The sequence below is a fragment of the Oryx dammah genome, unplaced genomic scaffold (assembly GCF_014754425.2).
Source record: "Oryx dammah isolate SB20612 unplaced genomic scaffold, SCBI_Odam_1.1 HiC_scaffold_2, whole genome shotgun sequence".
In the NCBI taxonomy this organism is placed as follows: Eukaryota; Metazoa; Chordata; class Mammalia; order Artiodactyla; family Bovidae; genus Oryx; species Oryx dammah.
The window spans coordinates 22478992-22499658 of NW_024070186.1; the positions used below are offsets into that span (position 1 = coordinate 22478992).

At 38.5% G+C, this 20667-nt stretch overlaps 1 protein-coding gene across 12 annotated transcripts in view; it reads left to right on the top strand.

Annotated features, from left to right (window-relative positions):
• The window catches only part of CEP63 (centrosomal protein 63), a 79445-nt gene that overhangs the window by 15096 nt on the left and 43682 nt on the right, over window positions 1–20667 (top strand). For 10 of the 12 annotated variants that reach the window (XM_040232946.1, XM_040232898.1, XM_040232939.1 and 7 more), the window contains 2 exons: window positions 15402–15497; window positions 16337–16459. In XM_040232946.1, coding sequence (XP_040088880.1) covers window positions 15402–15497; window positions 16337–16459 — 219 coding nt within the window. Of the gene's footprint in view, window positions 1–15348; window positions 15498–16336; window positions 16460–20667 lie in introns of all 12 variants that reach the window. The other 2 variants (XM_040232906.1, XM_040232954.1) reach the window with 1 other exon arrangement.

Here is a 20667-nt window from a genome sequence, read left to right on the forward strand (position 1 = left end):
CAAATAAGAAAATTGTTCAAATTTGCTTTTTGTCTAGCATCAGTTCCATAGACTAAAATAAAGGTAAAATAAATAGCAAGTAATAAGTCATTAGCAAAGAAATATAAAGTGAGAAATGTGCATTAAAATGATGTATAACCATCACATTTGAGAATGCATTCCAATATCAAATGGCAGAGTTCAACAGTGCAAAACCGCAATTACTTTTGCACCAACCTAATATGTTTCTCATATATTTGTTGAAGAAAGCATTAAATTTTTTTTAAAACTCCGTTTATTAAAACAAAACACCGATCATTCATTTCTTACACCCTCTGATCCAAGTTTTGCCTCTTGTAGCCACCAATATGTTTTATCTATGAGCTTATTTTTTGTTTGTTTTTGTAGATTCTACATGTAAGAGAGATCAGACAGTATTTGAGTATCTGTTTTTCTTTGTCTGAATTACTTCATTTAGTGTAATGCCCTCAAGGTCTACCCATGCTGTGGCAAGTGGCAAGTTTTTTGTTTTTTATTGCTGAATAATATTCTTTATATATACACATACCCCATGATTTCTTTATCCATTCATTCATCAGTAAATACTGAGGTTGTTTCCACATCTTTGTATTATAAATACTTCTACAGTGAACACGAGGATGCATGTATCTTTTTGAATTAGTGTTTTTTAGTTTTCTTTAGAAAACTACTCAGAGGTGAAATTACTAGATTGTATGGTAGTTCTATTTTTAATTTTTTGAGGAATCTCTTATTATTTTCCATAATGGTTACACTAACTTAAGTGTTTGCAAACAGTGCACAAGGTTTCCCTTTTTGTCTGCATCCTTGCCAATACTTGTTATTTGTTGTCTTTTTGATACTAGCCATTCTGCAAGGTTTGAGTTGCTCTCTCATTGTGGTTTTGATTTTCATTTCCCTGATGATTAGTGATGTTGACCATCTTTTCATGTCCCTGTTAGTTGTCTTTATATCTCCTTTGGAAAAAAGTCTGTTTGGATCTTTTGCCCATTTTTTCATTGGATGATTTGTGGTTTTTTTGCTTTTGAATTGTGTAAGTTCATTGTGTGTTTTGGGTATCAACCCTCTATCAGTTACTAATGGGCAAATATTTTCTCCCATTCAGTAGCTTGCCTTTTTCATGTTGTTGTTGGTTTCCTTTGCTGTGCAGAAACTTTTTAGTTTGATGCAGTCACAGTTGTGTATTTTCCCTTCTGCTGCTTTTAATTTTTTTTACTTTTGCTTTTGGTGCAGTTTCAAAATATTATCACTAAGACCTATATCAAGGAGCTTACTGCTTATGTTTTCTTCTAGGAGTTTTATGGTTTCAGGTCTTAATGTTCAAGTCTTTAATCCATTTTGAGTGAACTTTGTGAATGGTGTAAGATAGTGGTTTAGCTTCATTCTCTTGCATGTCACTGTCCAGTTTATCCAACATCATTTATTGAACAAACTGTCTTTCCCCATTGTATATTCTTGGTTTGTCATAAATTAATTGACCATATATATGTGGGTTTATTTCTGGGCTCTTTATTCTGTTCTATGGATCTAAGTCTCTGATTTTATGCCAATAAAACGTTACTGTTTGCATGTAATAATAGCCTTATAATATGCTTGGAAGTTAGGGAGCATGGTGCCTTCAGCTTTGTTCTTTCTCAAGATTGCTTTGACTGTTCAGGTCCATACAAATGTTAGGATTTTTTTGTTTTATTTATGTGAGAAATGCCATTAGAATTTTGATATCTGCTTCACTGAAGTTGTATTTTGCTTTGGATAGTATTGCCATTTTAACAATAGTGATTCTTTCAGTCTTTCATCTTTCCATTTATTTGTGTCTTTTTCAATTTCTTCTCTAACGTTTTATAGTTTTCAGTATACACATATTTCACCTTGTTGGTTAAATTTACTCCTAGGTATTTTACTATTTTTATGCAGTTGTAAGTGGGATTATTGTCTTCGATTTCTCTTTTTGATAGCTTGTTTTTAAACACAATAGATTTTTAAATTGATTTTGTATCTTGTAGTATTATTGAAGTCATTTATTAGTTCTGTTAGTTTGTGATGGAGTCTCCGGTTTCCTAGCTATGTTTGTGTCATCTGCAAACAGTGACAGTATTGCTTCTTCCTTTCCAATTTGAATGCTTTTTATTTCTTTTTCTTGCCTAACTATTCTGGCTGCAGCTTCCAGTACTGTGTTGAATAAAAGTGGTGAGGTGAACATCCTTGTATTATACCTGATCTTGGAGGAAAAGCTTCGAGATTTTCAACACTGAGTACGTTAGCTGTATGCTTGTCATGTGTGCCATTAATTATGTTAAGGTATGTTTCCTCCATACTTGCTTTGTTGAGAGAGTTGATATTTTTATCATAAATGAGTGTATTTGAGTTTAGTCAAATATTTTTTATGCATCTATTAAGATGACCATAGCATTTTTGTCTTCATTTTGTTATATAGTGTATCACATTGACTGATTTACAGATGTTGGACCATTCCTGCGTCTCTGAAATCAATTTCACTTGATAATGGTATGTGATCCTTTTAATGTATTGCTGAATATTTTGTTGAGAATTTTTGCATCTATGTTCATCAGGGATATTAGCCTGTAAAAAAAAATCTTTTTTTTTTTTTAATAGTACTCTTGTCTGGTTTTGCTGCAGGGTAATACCACCCTCATAAATTGTGTTTTGAAATGATCCCCCTCTTATATTTTTTGGAAGAGTTTGAAGAAGATTGATATTGATTCTTCTTTGAGTGTTTCATAGAATTCACCAGTGAAGCCGTTTGGTCCTGGACTTTCGTTTGTTGAGAGTTTTTGATTACCGATTCAATCTGCTTGCTAGTGATTGGTCTGTTCAGACTTTCCGTTTCATTGTCATTTAGTCTTTGAGCATATATGTTTGTAGGAGTTTATCCATTTCTTCTGGTTTGTCTAATTTGTTGGATATGATTGTTCATAGTAGTCTGTATGATCCTTTGTATTTCTGTGGTATCACTTGTAATATCTCCTCTTTCATTTCTGACTTATTTGAGTCCTTTCTCTTTTTTTTCTTAGTCTAGCTAAGGTTTTGTCAATTTTGTTTGCCTTCTAAAAACTAGCTCTTAATTTCACTGATCTTGGTTGTCTTTTTAGTCTCTGTTTCATTTATTTCTGTTCTAAAGGATGACAGAGGGTGAGATGGTTGGATGGCATCACCCCCTCAATGGACATGAGTTTGAGTAAACTCCTGGAGTTGGTGATGGACAGGGAGGCCTGGCGTGCTGCAGTCCATGGGATCGCAAAGATTCGGACACAACTGAGTGACTGAACTGAACTGAATCCTTATTTCTTCTCTTGTACTAACTTCGGGCTTTGTATTTTCTTTTTCCAATTCATTAAGGTGAAGTTAGATTGTGTGTGAGATTTTTCTTGCTTCTTGAAGTAGGTATTTATCACTGTAAACTTCCCTCATAGAACTGTTTTTACTGTATTTTATAAGTTTTAGCATGTTAATGTTTACATTTTTGTTTTTCTTAAGGTATTTTTTATTTCTCTTTTGATTTCTTCTTTGGCCAATTGGTTATTCAGTAGCACGTTGTTTAATCTCCACATAGTTGTATATTTTCCGTTTTTTGTCATGTAATTTCTCATTTCATGCCGTTGTGATTGGAAAAGATGCTTGATGCGATTTAAATATTCTTAAATTTATTAGGACTTGATCTCTGGCCTAACATATGATTTATCTATCTATTAAAGATGTTCAATATATACTTGAGAAGAATGTGTGTTCTGTTGTTTTTGGATGGAATGTTCTATAAATATCTGTTAAGTCCGTATAGTATAATATGTTGTTTCAGGCTGATATCTCCTTACTGACTTTCTGTCTGGATGATCTTTTCATTGATGTAAGTGGGATATGAAAGTCCCCTATTATTATTGTATTGCTGTCTATGTCTCCATTTAGGTGAGACATATTAATAATTGTGAGACATATTTAGGTGCTCCTATTTTGGGTACATAAATATTTACAAATGTTATATCCTCTCATTGGATTGACCCCTTGATGTAATGCCCTTCTTTGTCTCTTATTAAAAAGTATGTCTTATAGGTTTGTTTTTTGTTTGTTTTTAATACAGATATAGCTAATCCATCTTTCTTTTTTGGTTTTCATTTGCATGGAATCTCTTTTTCCACCCCTTTACTTTCAGTGTGTCCTTATATCTAAAGCGTATCTCTTGTAGACAGCATATATAGGAGTGTGTTGCTTTTTATTTCTTCAGCCTTTCTATGGCTTTTGGTTGGATAATTTAGTCCATTTACAGATAAAGTAATTATTAATAAGTATGTGCTGATTGCCATTGTGTTGTCTCCTAGCAGCTTTTGTAGTTTTTCTCTCTTCCTTTCTTTTGCTCTCTTCCTTTGTGATTTGATGACTTTCTTTAGTGGTATTCTTATATCTATTTCTCTTTCTCTTTTGTTTATTTATTGTAGATTTTTGCTTTGTGGTTACCATGAGACTTACATTTAACAACTTATCTGTAACAGCCTATTTTAAGTTGATAACATCTGAAGTTTGATCCCATTCTGAAACTCAACATTTATTCTCATGTTGTATGTCTTAATGTCACATTTTATATATTTTTATCTTGTGCATTTTTAGCTAATTATCATAATCATAGTTTTTTCATTTAACCATTATATTAGCTTTATTAGTAATTAACCCACTGCTAGTTGCTTCAGTTGTGTCTGACTCTGTGCGAGCCCATAGATGGCAGCCCACCAGGCTCCCCCATCCCTGGGATTCTCTAGGCAAGAATACTGGAGTGGGTTGCCATTTCCTTCTCCAATGCATGAAAGTGAAAAGTCAAAGTGAAGTCACTCAGTCGTGTCCGACTCTTTGTGACCCCATGGACTGCAGCCTACCAGGCTCCTCCGTTCATGGGTTTTTCCAGGCAAGAGTACTGGAGTGGGGTGCCATTGCCTTCTCCGATTAACCTACTACCTTCACTATATATTCACTTTTCCAATGATAATTATCCTTTCATTTGTGTTCTTGTTACTAATTATAATTAGCATCCTTTCTGTCAGCTTAAAGGAGTCGCTTTAAAATTTCTTATTTGGCCAATTTAGTGGTGGTGAACTCCTTTAACTTTTGCTTGTCTGAAAACCTTTATCTCTCCTTTGATTCTGAATGAAAACTTTGCCCGGCAGAGTATTCTTGATTGGACGTTTTCTTCTTCTGGTACTTTGAATGTATCATGCTTTCTGGCTTACAGTGTTTGTGCTAAAAGATCAGCTGATAGCTTTAGATCAGCTGATAGCTGATTGAGTTCCCTTGCACAGAACTAGTTTTTCTCTCACAGCTTTTTAGATTATCTCCTTGTCTTTAACTTTTGACATTTTAGTTATAATGTGTCTTGGTGTGGGTCTCTTTGACAGCTTCTTTTTAAATATAACTTTATTTATTTATCATTTATTTGTGGCTGTGCTGGGTCTTTGTTGCTGTGTGAACTTTTCTCTGGTTGCGGCGAGCAGGGGCTGCTCTAGTTGTGGTGCGCAGGCTTCTCCTTACAGCGGGCTCTCTTGTTGCAGAGCACAGGCTCTAGGGCATGCAGGCTTCAGTCGCTGCAGCACCAGCGCTCAGTAGTTGCGGCTCCTGGGCTCTAGAGCACAGGCTAAGTAGAACATTTGTGGCCCATGGGCTTAGTTGCTCTGAGGCATGTGGGATCTTCCCAGATCAGGGATTGAACCCATGTTTCCTGCATTGGCAGGCAGATTCCTTACCACTGAGCCACCAGGGAAACCCTGGTAGCATCTTGTGTGCAATTCTCAGGACTTCTTCGATCTGGATGCTTGTTTTCTTGCCCAAGTTAGGGAAGTTTTCAGCCATAATTTTTTCAAACTAAGATTTCTATTCCTTTCTCTCTTCCTCTTTTAGGAGCCCTATAAAGTAAAAGTCTGTTTGATGTTGTCCCATAAGCTCCTGAAGCCATCTTCACAGTATTCATTCTTTTTTTTCATTTTGCTGCTCTAATTAGGCATATTCCATTGCCTTGTCTGTGAGTTGACTTCATCTAGTCTGCCGTTGTGGAGAAGGCAGTGGCACCCCACTCCAGTACTCTTGCCTGGAAAATCCCATGGATGGAGGAGCCTGGTGGGCTGCCGTCTATGGGGTCGCACAGAGTTGGACACGACTGAAGCGACTTAGCAGCCGCAGCAGCAGCAGTCTGCCTTTGAACCCCTTTAGTGTGTTCTTCAGTTCAGCTATTGTAGTCTTTGGTTCTATGATTTCTACTTGGTACTTTCTTATATTTTTCTTGTCTCTTTGTTGAAGTTCTCATTGTGTTCTTCCATTCTTCTCCCCAGTTCATTGAGCATTTTTGTGACCATTACTTTGAACTCTTATCAGGTAATCCCAAATTACTTACCTCCATTTCATTAAGGTTTCTTCTGAGGTTTATTTTCATTTGGAACATATTCCTCTGTTCCTTGACTCTCCATTTGTTTCTGTATAGTAAATGAAATAACCACCTCTTCCAGTGTTGAAGGAGTGGCCTTGTATAAGAGATGAACCTTGTAGTTCAACCCTGCCTCAGCTTCTGGTTGTTTCTCAAACATCTGTGCTTGTCTAGGCAGCCTATTGTATTTTTAGTAGCACCTAGTAGTTGAGGATGTGCCAAGACCTGTCATTGTCCCAAAGTGGAGAATCTCAGCACCTAGATTCAGACTGACTGGAAGCTGGGGCAGCAGCGTTTAAAGTATGCAAATATATATAGTTCTGAAGGGCTGCAGGAGTAAGCCACACTGGTTCTCAGAGCCGGGCGATTTGGAGGTCATCATGTGGGCTCCATGTGAGCTGTTTTCTGGGTAATACTTCTGGGCTAGAGCAAGGCAGAGGGAGAATGCCAAGAAGGTGTCCACAGCCTATGTTCTTTGAGAGCAACTCCATAGGCCACTAAATGTGAGCCAAACTTGAAGCCTACTCCTAGGACAAAGGTCCAAGACAAGTAAAGGGGACTCTTTCACAGAAAGCCTGGGGAGTGTGCCTCATTCTACTTTCTGTACAGTGCCTTAAGGGTAGTAGCCTGCTAAGAACTATCCCTCTGATTGCCATAGTCCTGTGGGATCCCGGAATGCAGGTCCTCCCACCTAGAGCTAGGTAATCAAAGGGAGGCCCCTGGGCACAAGCCATGTGTACAGCCATGCCATCTGTGCACTGGAGATGCTGTTAAGTTACTTCAGTTGTGTCTGACTCTGTGTGACCCCATAGATGGCAGCCCACCAGGCTCTGCCGTCCCTGGGATTCTCCAGGCAAGAACACTGGAGTGAGTTGCCATTTCCTTCTCCAATGCATGAAAGTAAAAAGTGAAAGTGAAGTCACTCAGTCGTGTCCAACTCTTAGCAACCCCATGGACTGCAGCCCACCAGGCTCCTCCATCCATGGGATTTTCCAGGCAAGAGTACTGTGGGGTGGAAAGGATTGCAGTCAATGCCAAGATGCATGCCTAATCAGAAGCTTGTCCCTCAGCAATCACGATGATCCGTTAATAGTCTCCCTTCACAGAAAGAATGCAACTCCAGGGTCTGTTGCCTTTTGCTGTGCCTTTGTGATAGTAGCTGTTTAAGAACTCTTTCTCCTTGGGTTGCAGTCCTGTAAGACCCATGAGTATAATCCCCACTGACCACCTTTGCTTAGTCCCTCAGTAATGTCCAACTCTTTGTGACCCCATGGACTGTAGCCTACCAGTGGGGATTCTCCAGGCAAAGATACTGGAGTGGGTAGCCATGCCCTCCTCCAGGGAATCTTCCCAACCCAGGGATTGAACCTTGGTCTTTTCCTCATTGCAGGCGGATTCTTTACTGTCTGAACCACCAGGGAAGCCCAAGAATACTGGAGAGGGTAACCTATCCCTTCTCCAGGGGATCTTTCCAACCCAGGAATTAACCAGGGTCTCCTGCATTGCAGGTGGATTCTTGCAAATCCACCAGGGAAGGCCCCACTTACCACCAGAGCCAGTTAATGTAGATGTGTTCTGTAGCAGCAGTCACAAAAATCCTGGCACCTGACTAGAGCGTCAGCTCCTTTCTGGGTGACACTGATTATAACAGTTCCTTAGGACCCAGAACGTGAAGCTTCCTTGGTCTCTAGAGCCAGGTAATCTAGAATCATAGCCTGGGCAGGAGCTGTAAAAATCAGGACATCAGAGAAAGCTTCTCTTCCAGGAGATAGTGGTGATCTGGAGCATGACAAAGATGGTACCTTCTAGTCTTTGTTTCCAGAGTGTTCCAACAGGATCCTAGCTGTGTGTGTTGAATAAGACCCCTGTCCCTTTAGCTGAGGTTTTAATGGTGGGCCTTACTCACTTTAAGTCTGGCCCCAATTGGCTGCCTCTGAGCTGGACTCTGGGATGGGTGAGTCCAAGAACATGAGCCCTCTAAGAGGTATTTCTCAGGTTGCTATCATTTTGTGGATCTTGGGACACAAGACCCATTGGTTTTCAAAAATTAGATGTTTGGGGGCTCACCTCTCAAATGCATGTCTTAAATGTTGGGGTGCCCAAGGTGAGGTTTGAACCCTTGGCTCCTCAAGGAGAAGCTCTGAGTTTTGAGTTCCCTCTGGTTATGGTTGCTACACTAGGGGTGAGATTTATGGTGAGATTGTGTCTCCATCTCCTCTACAGGTTTTTGTATGGTTTTCTTTTCTTTTGTCCAACATGTAGTTGTCCCTCAACCAAGCTTTAAATTTTTTTCTGAGAAGAAATTGTTCCATGTTTAGCTGTAGATCCAGTGAGTCTGAGGAGGGAGGTGAATTCAGAATCTTCCTACATCGCTATCTTGAATTGTTAATGCTCTTTTTTATAATGCATAGAAAGTATTTGTATGTCAAATTCTGTTTTTTTTTTTTTTCAGAAGAAAAATTCATTGGTGAAAATGCATAAAAATGTTAATGTTTTTAATATTTCAAAGATCATGTTACCTTGGTCACATGTAGTACATATGTAACTTCTTTAAGAAAATGTAAAGGGAGTCACATGATCATTCTATTACATGCCCATGTTAATAATCACTGAGTTTAGTGAATGTTGTTTTTGGCCACATTGTGTGATTAGTTTAAAAAGTTAAGCCCAGATTCAACAGTTTGCTTCTTTTGGTTAGGTTTAAAATAAAATTCAGAAAACTTAAAAAAAAATGTATATTTACACTTGTTGAAAAGAAAAGGGGAAAAGAAAGAAAAGAAGAAAATAAATATTATTTATGATCTCACCACCCAGTGTTATTGATGATTTTTGGGAAAAGTTTAATAACATTTGCTAATTGATTTCTCTTAATTTAGCTGATATAATAAAAAGAACATTGAATATTGGAAGAGAAGAAGAAAGCATATATAAGTGCAAGAACGTCCCCTAAATTTCTGGCATAAATACTAATCTCAGAAGGATTGGAAGGACTGTAGGTAAAACTGGTCCAAAGCCCCACTTGGATGGGCTTTCCTACCAGTAGGATCACCACTCATTAGTGCTGTTGTTCTGGTTCTTAAGGGCACTTCTGTGAGTGATACACTGAGATTTTGATTCTGTTGATGGTACTGCACTTATCAAGAATATCTTAGAAATGTTTCACGTCACAAGGAAAGTGTTAGGCTTCATAAAGTGTTTTTTTCCTTGTCAAGAGAATCTGTCAGTGGGTTGGCCTTTTGCAGTTTGGGTCATAGCAGTACAGTTGACTGTTATACAATGTGGGCGTTAGATGCATTGACTCCAGTGCACTCAAAAATCCACATAGAACTGTATAGTCAGCCTTCTTTATAGTCAGCCTTCTTTATCTGGTGGCTCAAATGATAACGAATCTGTCTGCAGTGCAGTAGATCTGGGTCCGATCCCTGGGTTGGGATGATCCCCTGGAGAAGGGAAAGGCTACTCACTCCAGTATTATGGCCTGGAGAATTCCAGCCCATGGGGTTGCAGAGTCCCACACAATTGAGCTACTTTCACCTTGTTTATCTGAGAGTCCACATTCATGAATTCATGTAGCTCTGTAGTATTTATTGAAAAAAAAATCTATATATAAGTGCACCCATGAAGTTCAACCATGTTGTTTAAGGATCAACTGTACATAGTTACATTGGCTATGTTAGATTGTATTCTGAGATGCTTACCTGCTAAACTGGAATTTATTTTAAAATTTGGGTAGACTTTTGAGAATGTATTTTAAAATTATATCTCATGAAAAGATACTGAAGTTATTGAAAAAGTACATGGAATGATAATCATATATGTATATATATTTTTTGTAATTTAGGTAGAGTCAGTGCTCCTTGGTAAGTTACTTTAGTTACCACTTACTTATTTCTTCTGGGGCAAAACACAAGTAGTTCCATTTAGTAAGTTAAGGTGATAGTGGTTTCCTGGTTAAACACTGTACTGTTGACCCTTGAACAACCTGGGAGCCAGGGGGCACCAATCCCCCATGCAGTTGAAAATCTATGTACAATTTTACAGTTGACTCTTATCTTGGGGCTTTCTTGGTGCCTCAGATAGTAAAGAATCTGCCTGCAATGCAGGAGACCCGAGTTCAGTCCCTGGGTCAGGATGACCCTCTGGAGAAGGGAATGGCAACCCACTCCAGTATTCTTACATGGAAAATCCCATGGACACAGGAACCTGTCAGGCTACAGTCCATGGGGTCACAAGGAGTCAGGCACGATTAAGCGACTAACATTGTCACTTGTATCTGTAGTTCTGAATCTGTGGATTCAATCAGCTTTGGATAGTGCAGTATGTAACACATGTTTATTGAAAAAAATTCCCATACAGGTGGATCTGTGCAGCTCAGACCTGTGTTGTTCAGGGGTCATATCTGTATATGTAGATGTCCAAGTTGTTTATTTTGTTAGAAACTCCCATGTATGTTTCTGTGAATTAAAGAAATTCCCTTGTGTGTAATCGTGAGGCTATTTTGTCACTCCAGGGCTGTTTAAATTTATTCCTGTAGGTCAGTTTTGATGTCACAGGCACTACCGCACTACAGGCAGACTTCATTTTATTGTGCTTCACTTTATTGCACTTTGCAGATACTGTATTTTTTACAGACTGAAGGTTTGCGGCCACCTTGAGTTGAACTCAAGTGTGTAGGCATCTTTTTTCTAACAGCATTTGCTCACTTCATGTCTCTGTGTCTAATTTTGGTAATTCTTAAATATTTCTTTTTTTAAACAAATTATTTATTGTCGGCTGTGCTGGGTCTCTGTTGCTGCGGAGGCTTTCCTTTAGTTGCAGGGAGCAAGGGCTACTCCAGTTGCAGTGCATGGCTTCTCTTTGCTGTGACTTCTCTTGTTGCAGAGCGTGCGCTCTAGAGCACGTGGGCTTCAGGAGTTGTGGCACATGGGCTCAGTAATTGTGGCTCCTGGTCTTTGGTGGTGGTGGTGGTTCAGTTGCTCAGTCATGTCTGAGTCTTTGCAACATCATGGTCTGCAGCACGCCAGGCTTCCCTGTCCTTCACTATTTCCCTGAGTTTGTTCATGTCCATTGAGTCAGTGATGCCATCCAGCCGTTTCATCCTCTGTCGCCTCCTTCTCCTTCTGCCTTCAGTCTTTCCCAGCATCAGAGTCTTTTTCAGTGAGTCAGTTGTATCAGGTGGCCAAAGTGTTGGAGCTTCAGCTTCAGCATCAGTCCTTCCAGTGAATATTCATGGTTAATTTCCTGTAGGATTGACTGGTTTGATCTCCTTGCTCTCCAGGGGATCCTCAAGTGTCTTGTCCAGCACCACAGTACAAAAGCATCAATTCTTCAGTGCTCAGCCATCTTTATGGTCCAACTCTCACAACTATACATGACTACTGGAAAAGCTGTAGCTTTGTTAGCAAATGATGTCTCTGCTTTTTATTTGTTGTCTGGGTTTGTGTTAGCTTTTCTTCCAAGGAGCAAGCATCTTTTAATTTCATGGCTGCAGTTACCATCTGCAGTAATTTTTGAGCCTAAGAGAATTAAATCTGTCACTGTTTCCACTTTTTCTTCATCTGTTTATCATGAAGTGATGGGCAAGATGCCATGATCTTAGTTTTTTAATGTTGAGTTTTAAGCCAGCTTTTTCACTGTTTTCTTTCACTTTCATTAAGAGGCTCTTTAATTCTTCTTTGCTTTCTGCCATAAGGGTGGCGTAATCTGCGTATCTGAGGTTGTTGATATTTGTCCCGGCAGTCTTGATTTGAGCTTGTGATTCATTTCTCATGAATCACCCAGCATTTCTCATGATATACTGTGCATATAAGTTAAATAAAGCAGGGTGACAGTATACAGCCTTGACATACTCCTTTCCCAATTTTGAACCCTCTGTTGTTCCATGTCCAGTTTTAACTGTTGCTTCTTGACCTGTACACAGGTTTCTTAGGGGACACGTCAGGTAGTCTGGTATTCTTATCTCTTTAAGAATTTTCCAGTTTGTTGTGATCCACACAGTCAAAGGCTTTAGCGTAGTCAATGAAGCAGAACAGAAGTAGATGTTTTTTTGAAATTCCCTTACTTTTTCTATAATCCAGCATATGTTGGCAATTTTATCTCTGGTTCTGCCTTTTCTAAATCCAGCTTGAACATCCAGAAGTTCTTGGTTCACATACTGCTGAAGTCTAACTTGAAGAATTTTGAGTGTAATCTTGCTAGCGTGTGAAATAAGTGCAATTGTACAGTAATTTGAACATTCTTTGGCATTTTCTTTCTTTGGGATTTGAATGAAAACTGATGTTTTCCAGTCCTGTGGCCATTGCTGGGTTTTCTAAATTTGCTGACATATTGAGTGTAGCACTTAACAATATAATCTTTTAGGATTTGAAATAGCTTTGCTGTAATTCCATCACCTCCACTAACTCTGTAGTGATACTTCCTAAGGCCCACTTGACTTCACACTCCAGGATGTCTGGCTGTAAGTGAGTGACCACACCATTGGGTTATCTGGGTCATTAAGACCTTTTTTGGTACAGTTCTTAGGTGTAGTCTTAATAGTTGTGGCCCATGGGCTTAGTTGTACTGTGCATAGGATGGGATTAAACCTGTGTTTCCTGCATTGGCAGGAGGATTCTTTACCACTGAGGCCCCAGGGAGACTTGATTCTTGCAATATTTTAAATCCTCTACCAGCATAAAGATTATGACTTATTGAAGATTCTGATGATTGTTAGCATTTTTTTTTTTTAGCAATACAATGTTTTTTAAATTAAGATAGATATATGCATTGCTTTTTAGACATAATGTTCTTGCACATTTAGTTGACTATAGGACAGTGCAAACATAACATTTATATGTGCTGGGAAACCAAAAATATTTGTATGACTCATTTTATCACAAAATTTGCTTTATTGTGGTGATCTGGAAGGAACCTGCAGTATTTCTGAGGTATCTCCATACTTAACACTTAAAAAGATAAACTGACGGGATTGAGCAGATGGGCTCCTTTGTAAGGATTTGAAGATTACAAGTTTGGGCATCAAGACGTAAAAGATATTTAGAAATGTAGCTGTCAGTGATTTGCTGCGTCATTGATTGGGTTGCTGGAACTTGATTAAGTGTCTAGAGGTAAAGTGCGTTTACCAAATACTAATGATAAGAATCTGTTCCATAGAGTTGGTGTGTGAAATTGTAATTTCACTGTTATTGGTAGTAATATATTTATTAATCTACTTGAACAGCATATGATAGAAGAATTAGAATATAGGCCTTGAAGTTTTTGTCATTTTTGATTGTAAGTTTCAGGCCTAGGAGCAGTTAGCCCCATGGTATAAACCAATGCTACTCAAATGACAGGTTCATGGTGAGGTAACACTTGCATCAGAATGTAAATCAGTGCATTGCATCCTTCACGTCACAGAAAGTTTTGCTGTATAAAAATGTCAGTTGCACCAAACAGTGTTTTTTGTAACATAATTGATTTACATTCTGCTTCAAGGTTCTTAGCTCATGTTGGATTGCTGTTGTGACCAGGTCCAGCCCATCTGCAGCTCATACTTGGAGGAGTACTAGTATAAACAGCTCATTTCATAAGTGAATGCTTTATCTGTTTTCTGATTACACTGTTTGGATTGGATTGGTTTTAATGGACCTTGCTGCTGCTGTTACCTTCCAGTGCCCTACAGAGCCGGTAGACCTAATGAAACAAGTAAGGGGTTTGGAGTCCTGGCTGTGCATTTTTTCACCTGAATGGTGGTGGACAAAATAACTTAACGTCTCTGAACCTGTTTCATCCTGTGCAAAATGAGGATATAATTCCTATGTTGTGAAGATTGAGTTACGGTTTAAGAAACCACTTTAAAAACTCTAAATTGTAGTTACAATGATATCATCCATACTGACAGTTTTCAAAATTTGACCTCCTTTTCTCTGCCTAATGCCTATTACTGAGAGTGAGGGAGTTGTTTGTACTAGTAAGAAATATACTTTCATTAAGAAATTTAAATATTGTTGCTTGACTATTATGAACCAGACTCTGGTAAATAAATAAAATTTAACAATTGTTTCTTCACATTTTATACTAATGTTTTGACTTTTATAATAAATGAAAAGAAAAATAGTTCTTTAAGTCTCATACGAAAAAACAATGATCATCTGCCCTATTCCTCTGAACGTAGGATTCTTGCTTCTCTAAGACAGTTCTTTTGGTATCTTTAACTCCTTTTTTTTTTTCTTTTGGCATTCTCCTCTTATTTCTAAATAACATTTTATGGCATATTCTTAAGTTTTAGTCTTAGCTATTTATCTAATAGGGCTTCCCAGGTGACTCAGTAGTAAAGAATCCACCTGCTAATGCAAGAGATACGGGTTTAATACCTGAGTGGGGAAGATCCCCTGGATTAGGAAATGGCAACCCACTCCAGTATTCTTGCCTGGAGAATCCCATGCACAGAGGAGCTTGATGGGCTACAGTCCTTAGAGTTGCAGAGAGTCAGACACGACTGAAGGACTTAGCACAACACTAAATTTGTGGGTAAATCTAAATGAATATTGACTGTATATAATAAGAGCTTTCAGCCTCCTGGTGTCTTTCTGTCTAATGTTAGTATTCTGTGCTTTGCTTTATAGAGTTTATTCTTGAACTTGCATAGATTTTTGTTCAATATTTTTAGATTCCAAGGTTCTTGTAACTTGTTAATTTTTTGTGTGTGTGTATGTTTTTTTTTTTTTTCTGGTAAAAAGGGTTAGGAAGAATAAATGAGATAGAGGAAATTTTCATCTAAACCTAGAAATTTTAGAACAATTGCTTATTTTCTATTTTTTGGAAGTGTTATAAATTATTAAATAATTAGGTATTTGACTTCCTGAGAAGTTGTACAGTTGAGAATGTGTCTTTACAGATAAATACAAAGGTTATTTTCTATTTTTATGTTTCAGGATAATTGTTTCAATGGTAATAATAAGAAATACTACCACCTCTCTGCTTTTAGATTGGAATGTTGCATCAGCAGGTAGAAAACCATGAAAAGGTCAAGCAAGAGATGGCCATGGAGTATAAGCAGGAGTTAAAGAAACTACATGAAGAGGTAAGATTTTAATTCTATTGTATATTGTGTAGTTCTGTCTCTTCAACCTTGAGGATTTTGTTAATGAGCTGGTTTCTACTTTATAAAGTGGATGTATATATTCCATGGAAGATATTGGGGTAGAAATCTTTCTCTATTCTTAAACCCAGAATTTTGCCTTTTATATATTTGATGTTCTCTACAACAGTGATTCTAAAGTATGTTTCTTGGTTGAGTATCTGAAAGAAATAGAGCTATTTTTGTATAATACCATGAAATGCTGATACCAAAAGCTTATGTTAAGTGTTTTAATTTTTGCATTGAGTCAGTAGATTTTAAATAATGGAAGATTCAAAGGTTTCAGAAGCATTTTGGGATAGATTAGAAAGGTAAGAAAATTCTATCAGTTAACTGAATTGTATTCTTCAGATTGGCAAAAAAATACTTTTTGTTCAATTCCGAAGCATTCCCCTCCTGCATAGTGAGTATCAGTGTTCCACTGGGGAATGGTTTAAGAACCACAGGCCTGGAGAAAAGAAAAAGAGTGTTTATTTGCTGCTTTTATTGTGAGGATGGGTTGTGGGGCCCCTAAGTGCAGGGCTATTGTATATTATAATAAAAAATTAGACCTTTGTTTTATTTATTTATTAAACTTTTCTCCTTACTTTTTTTTTGACTTTTTTTTTTTCCTCTGGTGTTTACTTTTTGTATGTAGTTTTGAGTTTTGTATTTTAGCTAATGTGCTCTCTATTTTCAGGGATGCTAGTTAGCTCTACTTGTGCTTTCATAATGCCAGTTTGTTTTATCAGCACTATTTACACATTCTTAAATTTTAAGTCTAGAAATAACTGTGTCTACAGTTAGGCAGACTGAAGAGAAGCTATGAAAAGCTCCAGAAAAAACATGTAAGAGACTTCAGAGGAAATGCCAAAAATCACAGGGAAGATCGGTCTGAAGTTGAGAGGTTAACTGGAAAAATAGAGGTATGTTCACAGTACTGATTGGCTTGTAGTGATTGTCAGCCTTCATGTAGGAAAACTCTGTTTCTAATGGTGCTATTTCATGAAGCCAATTTCCTCTCACCTGCAGGACTACCACTGAGCTATTTCAAAGGTGGGAAGGTGTCCTGTCATCATCTGGTTCCCTGTGGTTACTAGCTATCAGTAGTTCTCAAGAGGGTGGTACCATCCTTTGAGGGCATTGGAAATATTTGAGACATTGTTTTGGTTGTCACAATGAGTGGAGTGAAACTGGTGAGTAGGGCACAGGAGCCAGGGACACTAACATGACTGGGCCTGTTCCACACAGGAAAGACCTGTTGTACCCCAAATGCCAATACTAAGGAACATTGATACCTGTTACTGGCTGTCCTCTGTGGGTATTGTCTTTGTTTTATTTATCACCTAACAGAAGGGCTTAGTAAGTGTTAAAGGTATGTGGCTTTTTTGTACACAGTACTTTGCATATCAGATTATTTATTCTTAGTTCCCATTTAGATATGATAAGTCACTTGCCTCCCTTTTTGCTAAGTTTTTGTTAAGTTTGAGTAACTCCATGATTATTGTATATCTTGATTCCCCAGAGGAGTTAAGGAAGTTGAGACAACACCACCAAGAAAAGCACGGGGCTGTCACTTTCTCCCCCTTGAATCCACCACTCCTCTCCTCTGTCTTTGCTCTTGGTTCTCAGGTGTACCTAAGTGTTAACCAGGGTCCTCTTTAGTCTCGCAGAGATTCTGATCCAGTAGTATGGCATGTGAGCTAGGACTCTGCATTTTATCTAGCTTCCCCAGCTGATGTTAATTTGAGAAACATTGTTCAGCATCTTTGTATGATTACTTACAGTGTTTCTACTCAGAAACACTGAGTAGAAACCACTAATACTATTAGTCACCCACTAATACTATTATATTATTACTACCTAGAATTTTAATGTCTACTTTTAATATTTTTTTACATCTCAATATTTTTCTATGTTTGAAGAGCTTAGAATCAGATTTTGCTTTCTCTCCAGCCTGCTTCACTGGTACCTGGGTTTTTGCACAAAACCCCTCATGTTCTTATTCCCTGTTACCGCTTCCAGACCATTCTGTTTTCTTTGTACCTCAGAGTCTCCATCTTTGATTTTCATGTCATCAGCATAAACCACCATCCCTGGTGGTTCAGTGGTGAAGAATCTGCCAGTCAACATAGGAGACTCAGGTTCCATCCCTGGGTTGGGAAGATCCCTTGGAAAAGGAAATGGCAATCCCTTCCAGTATTCTTGCCTGGGAAATCCCATGGACAGAGGAGACTGGCAGGCTGCAGTCCTTGGGGTCTCAAGAGTCAGACGCAACATAGTGACTAAACAACAACAACAACAATGTACATACAGGCAAAATTAGTCATCTTCTGAGCCCTGATTACTCCCCTGGTTGATTGTCATTCTCTTCAACATTGCTCTTACCATAATTCTTGAGGATTTTGGTGTCCACAAGGATGATCCTTAAAATACTGTGGTCTTTGGTTCATTGATGTTCTTTCCTCTAGAGATATTTTGATCTCCTGTCTCTTTTCCCTTTTCCCATTGCAATTCCTTAGGTGTTGTCACTAGCAATACTTGCAACCCTCCAAGAATCACATTTTTAAGCATCTCATTCTTTCTGACTACCATCCCCGTCTTTTCAGCTTGCTCCCTCTTATTCCTAATGCTCGATAATCACCTGATTCCCCATTCCTTAAAGTGCTTGGATCCGGCCACTTGTCACTGCTCCATACCTACCTCGTGTCTGCACTTACCATTCCTTCTGTCCCATGGTTACACTCCTTATATTCCCCTTGCGTTCCTGTGCCCTCTCTTTTTCTTTTTTTTTGCTGTTGCTGTTCAGTGGCTCAGTTGTGTCCGACTCTTTGTGACCCCATGCACTGCAGGGCTTCCCTGTCCTTTACCTTCTCCCTGAGTTTGCTCAAACTCATGTCCATTGAGTCAGTGATAACCATCCAACCATCTCATCCTCTGTTGCCCCCTTCTCCTATCCTCAATCTTTCCCAGCATCTTCCAGTGAATCGGTTCCATCAGGTGAGCAAAGTATTGGAGCTTCAGCTTCAGCATCAGTCCTTCCAACACATATTCAGGGTTCATTTCCTTTAGAATTGACTGGTTTGATCTCCTTGCTGTCCAGGAGACTCTCAAGAGTCTTCTCCAGCACCACAGTTCAAAAGCATCAATTCTTTAGCGCTCAACCTTCTTTATGGTTCAGCTCTCACATCCGTACACGACTACTATGGAAACCAGAGCTTTGACTGTAAGGACCTTTGTTTGCAAAGTAATGTCTCTGATTTTTAATACACTGTCTAGGTTTGTCATAGCTTAGTTAGTCACCTCACTTCAGTCGTGTCTGACTCTTTGGGACCCCATTGACTATGGTGCACCAGGCTCCTCCTTTAACTTTCGTTAAATCCAGCTTTCTCCCCACTGTCTACCTGTCATTTGTGGCAGATCATGGCTGGAGAAAAATATGATCTTGCTGACTGGCCTCATTTTCAGTTTGTGTTCACTCACCTCAGATGGGTCCTCATGCTGTCCAGAATCATATTTCTTTTCACTCTCCCCTTATTTTTCCATAATGACTGTTTCATACTTCCTCTTTTCTTGAATTTTTAACACTTTACCCCACATCCTCACTTCTGGGTAATGACCTTTATATTTCATTGAGAAAACTGAGGCAATGAAAAGATAATTTTCACAGCTTCCAGCCTTTCTGGCTTCCTATTTGCAACTGTTTCCATATACTTTGCCTTCCTACTGAAGGATCTGTCCATGCTCTCCCTGTTCCCTTTCCATGATGCCACTCCAGAAATTCTCCTCCATTCTGCATCCTCAGGTTCTTCCTCCCTACTGGATATTTTCCACCAACATGCAAATTTTCCCCCTCATAAATATCCTTTGTTGACCTCTATTTTTGTCCTTTGGATACTGTCTCATTTTCTCCTTCATTTTATAAAAAATGAAGTTGTTTAACTAAAGTTGTTTAGTCATTTAACTAAATGACTTTAGGTACCTATATTTGTCTCTAGTTCCTTTCTTCTATTTTTCTTACACTCACTCAGTAAGCCTTTCTCTCCTCTGCAGAAGCTATTGGCATGGAGGTCACCAGTGAATTCACATTACTGAAGCCTGTGTCCACCCTCATCTTCCATATCCTGTCTGCTGCATTGGACTCAGCTGGATTTGGCTTTCTGGATTTGGCTTGGAGAACAATTGTACTTTCCTGGGTTTTCTCCTACCTTGTTTGCCACTCCTTCTCAATTATTTTCTCTCCCCAACCTTTTAGCATTGGAACACCCTACAACTGTGTTGTTGTACCTCTTCTTTTTTCTGTTGAGGCTACTCCCTTGATGATACTATTCAGTCTCATAGTTTTAAGCACTGTGTATATTTTGGTAATTCCTATATTCCTATATCTAGTCTTGACTTTTGGCTACAGAATAATTTCCAACTTCCCATTTCACATCTCCATACAGTATCTAAAGCTGTCTCAAACTTGACATGTCTAAAAAAAAGCCCTGACTTTCTTCTTCCTCATCTGCCAGCACCATTTCTGTTTTAGTTAATGTAACTCCATTCCTCAGATTACTGAAGCCCAAAAACTTTGGAGTCACCCATGATTTCTCTTTTCTCAGCAAAACAGCCAGAATGATTCTGTTTAGTTTAAGTTAAATCATATTCTCTCCTATACATAAATTTACAGTAGTTTCTCTTAAAAGACAAAGTTATCATAATGACTGTAGAGTCTTACTGCCTGTTAACTCTGACCTTTCTCTTCCTTTTTTCCCTTTTACTCACTCCCCCATAGCCACACCAACCTTCTTGCTCATCCTTGAACATGCCAAGATGCTTCCATGTCAAGGCCTTGTACTTCTCAGAATAGTATAACTTCATCTCCATCTCCCTGGTGTTTACTTTCATGTTACTCAGTCTAACCACTCCTTTTGCAAACTGCAACCACCAACTCTGAGTACTCCATGCTTGATTTCCCCCAAAATGGGTACAGTTGGCTCTCTGTTGGTTCTGCATCCATGGATTTAACCAACTGTGGATCTAAAATATTCTGGGAAAACCAAATTCCAGAAAGTTCCAAAAAACAGACCTTGAATTTGTTATGCACAAGCATTTATATTGTATTTATAGTTATTTACACAGCGTTTACATT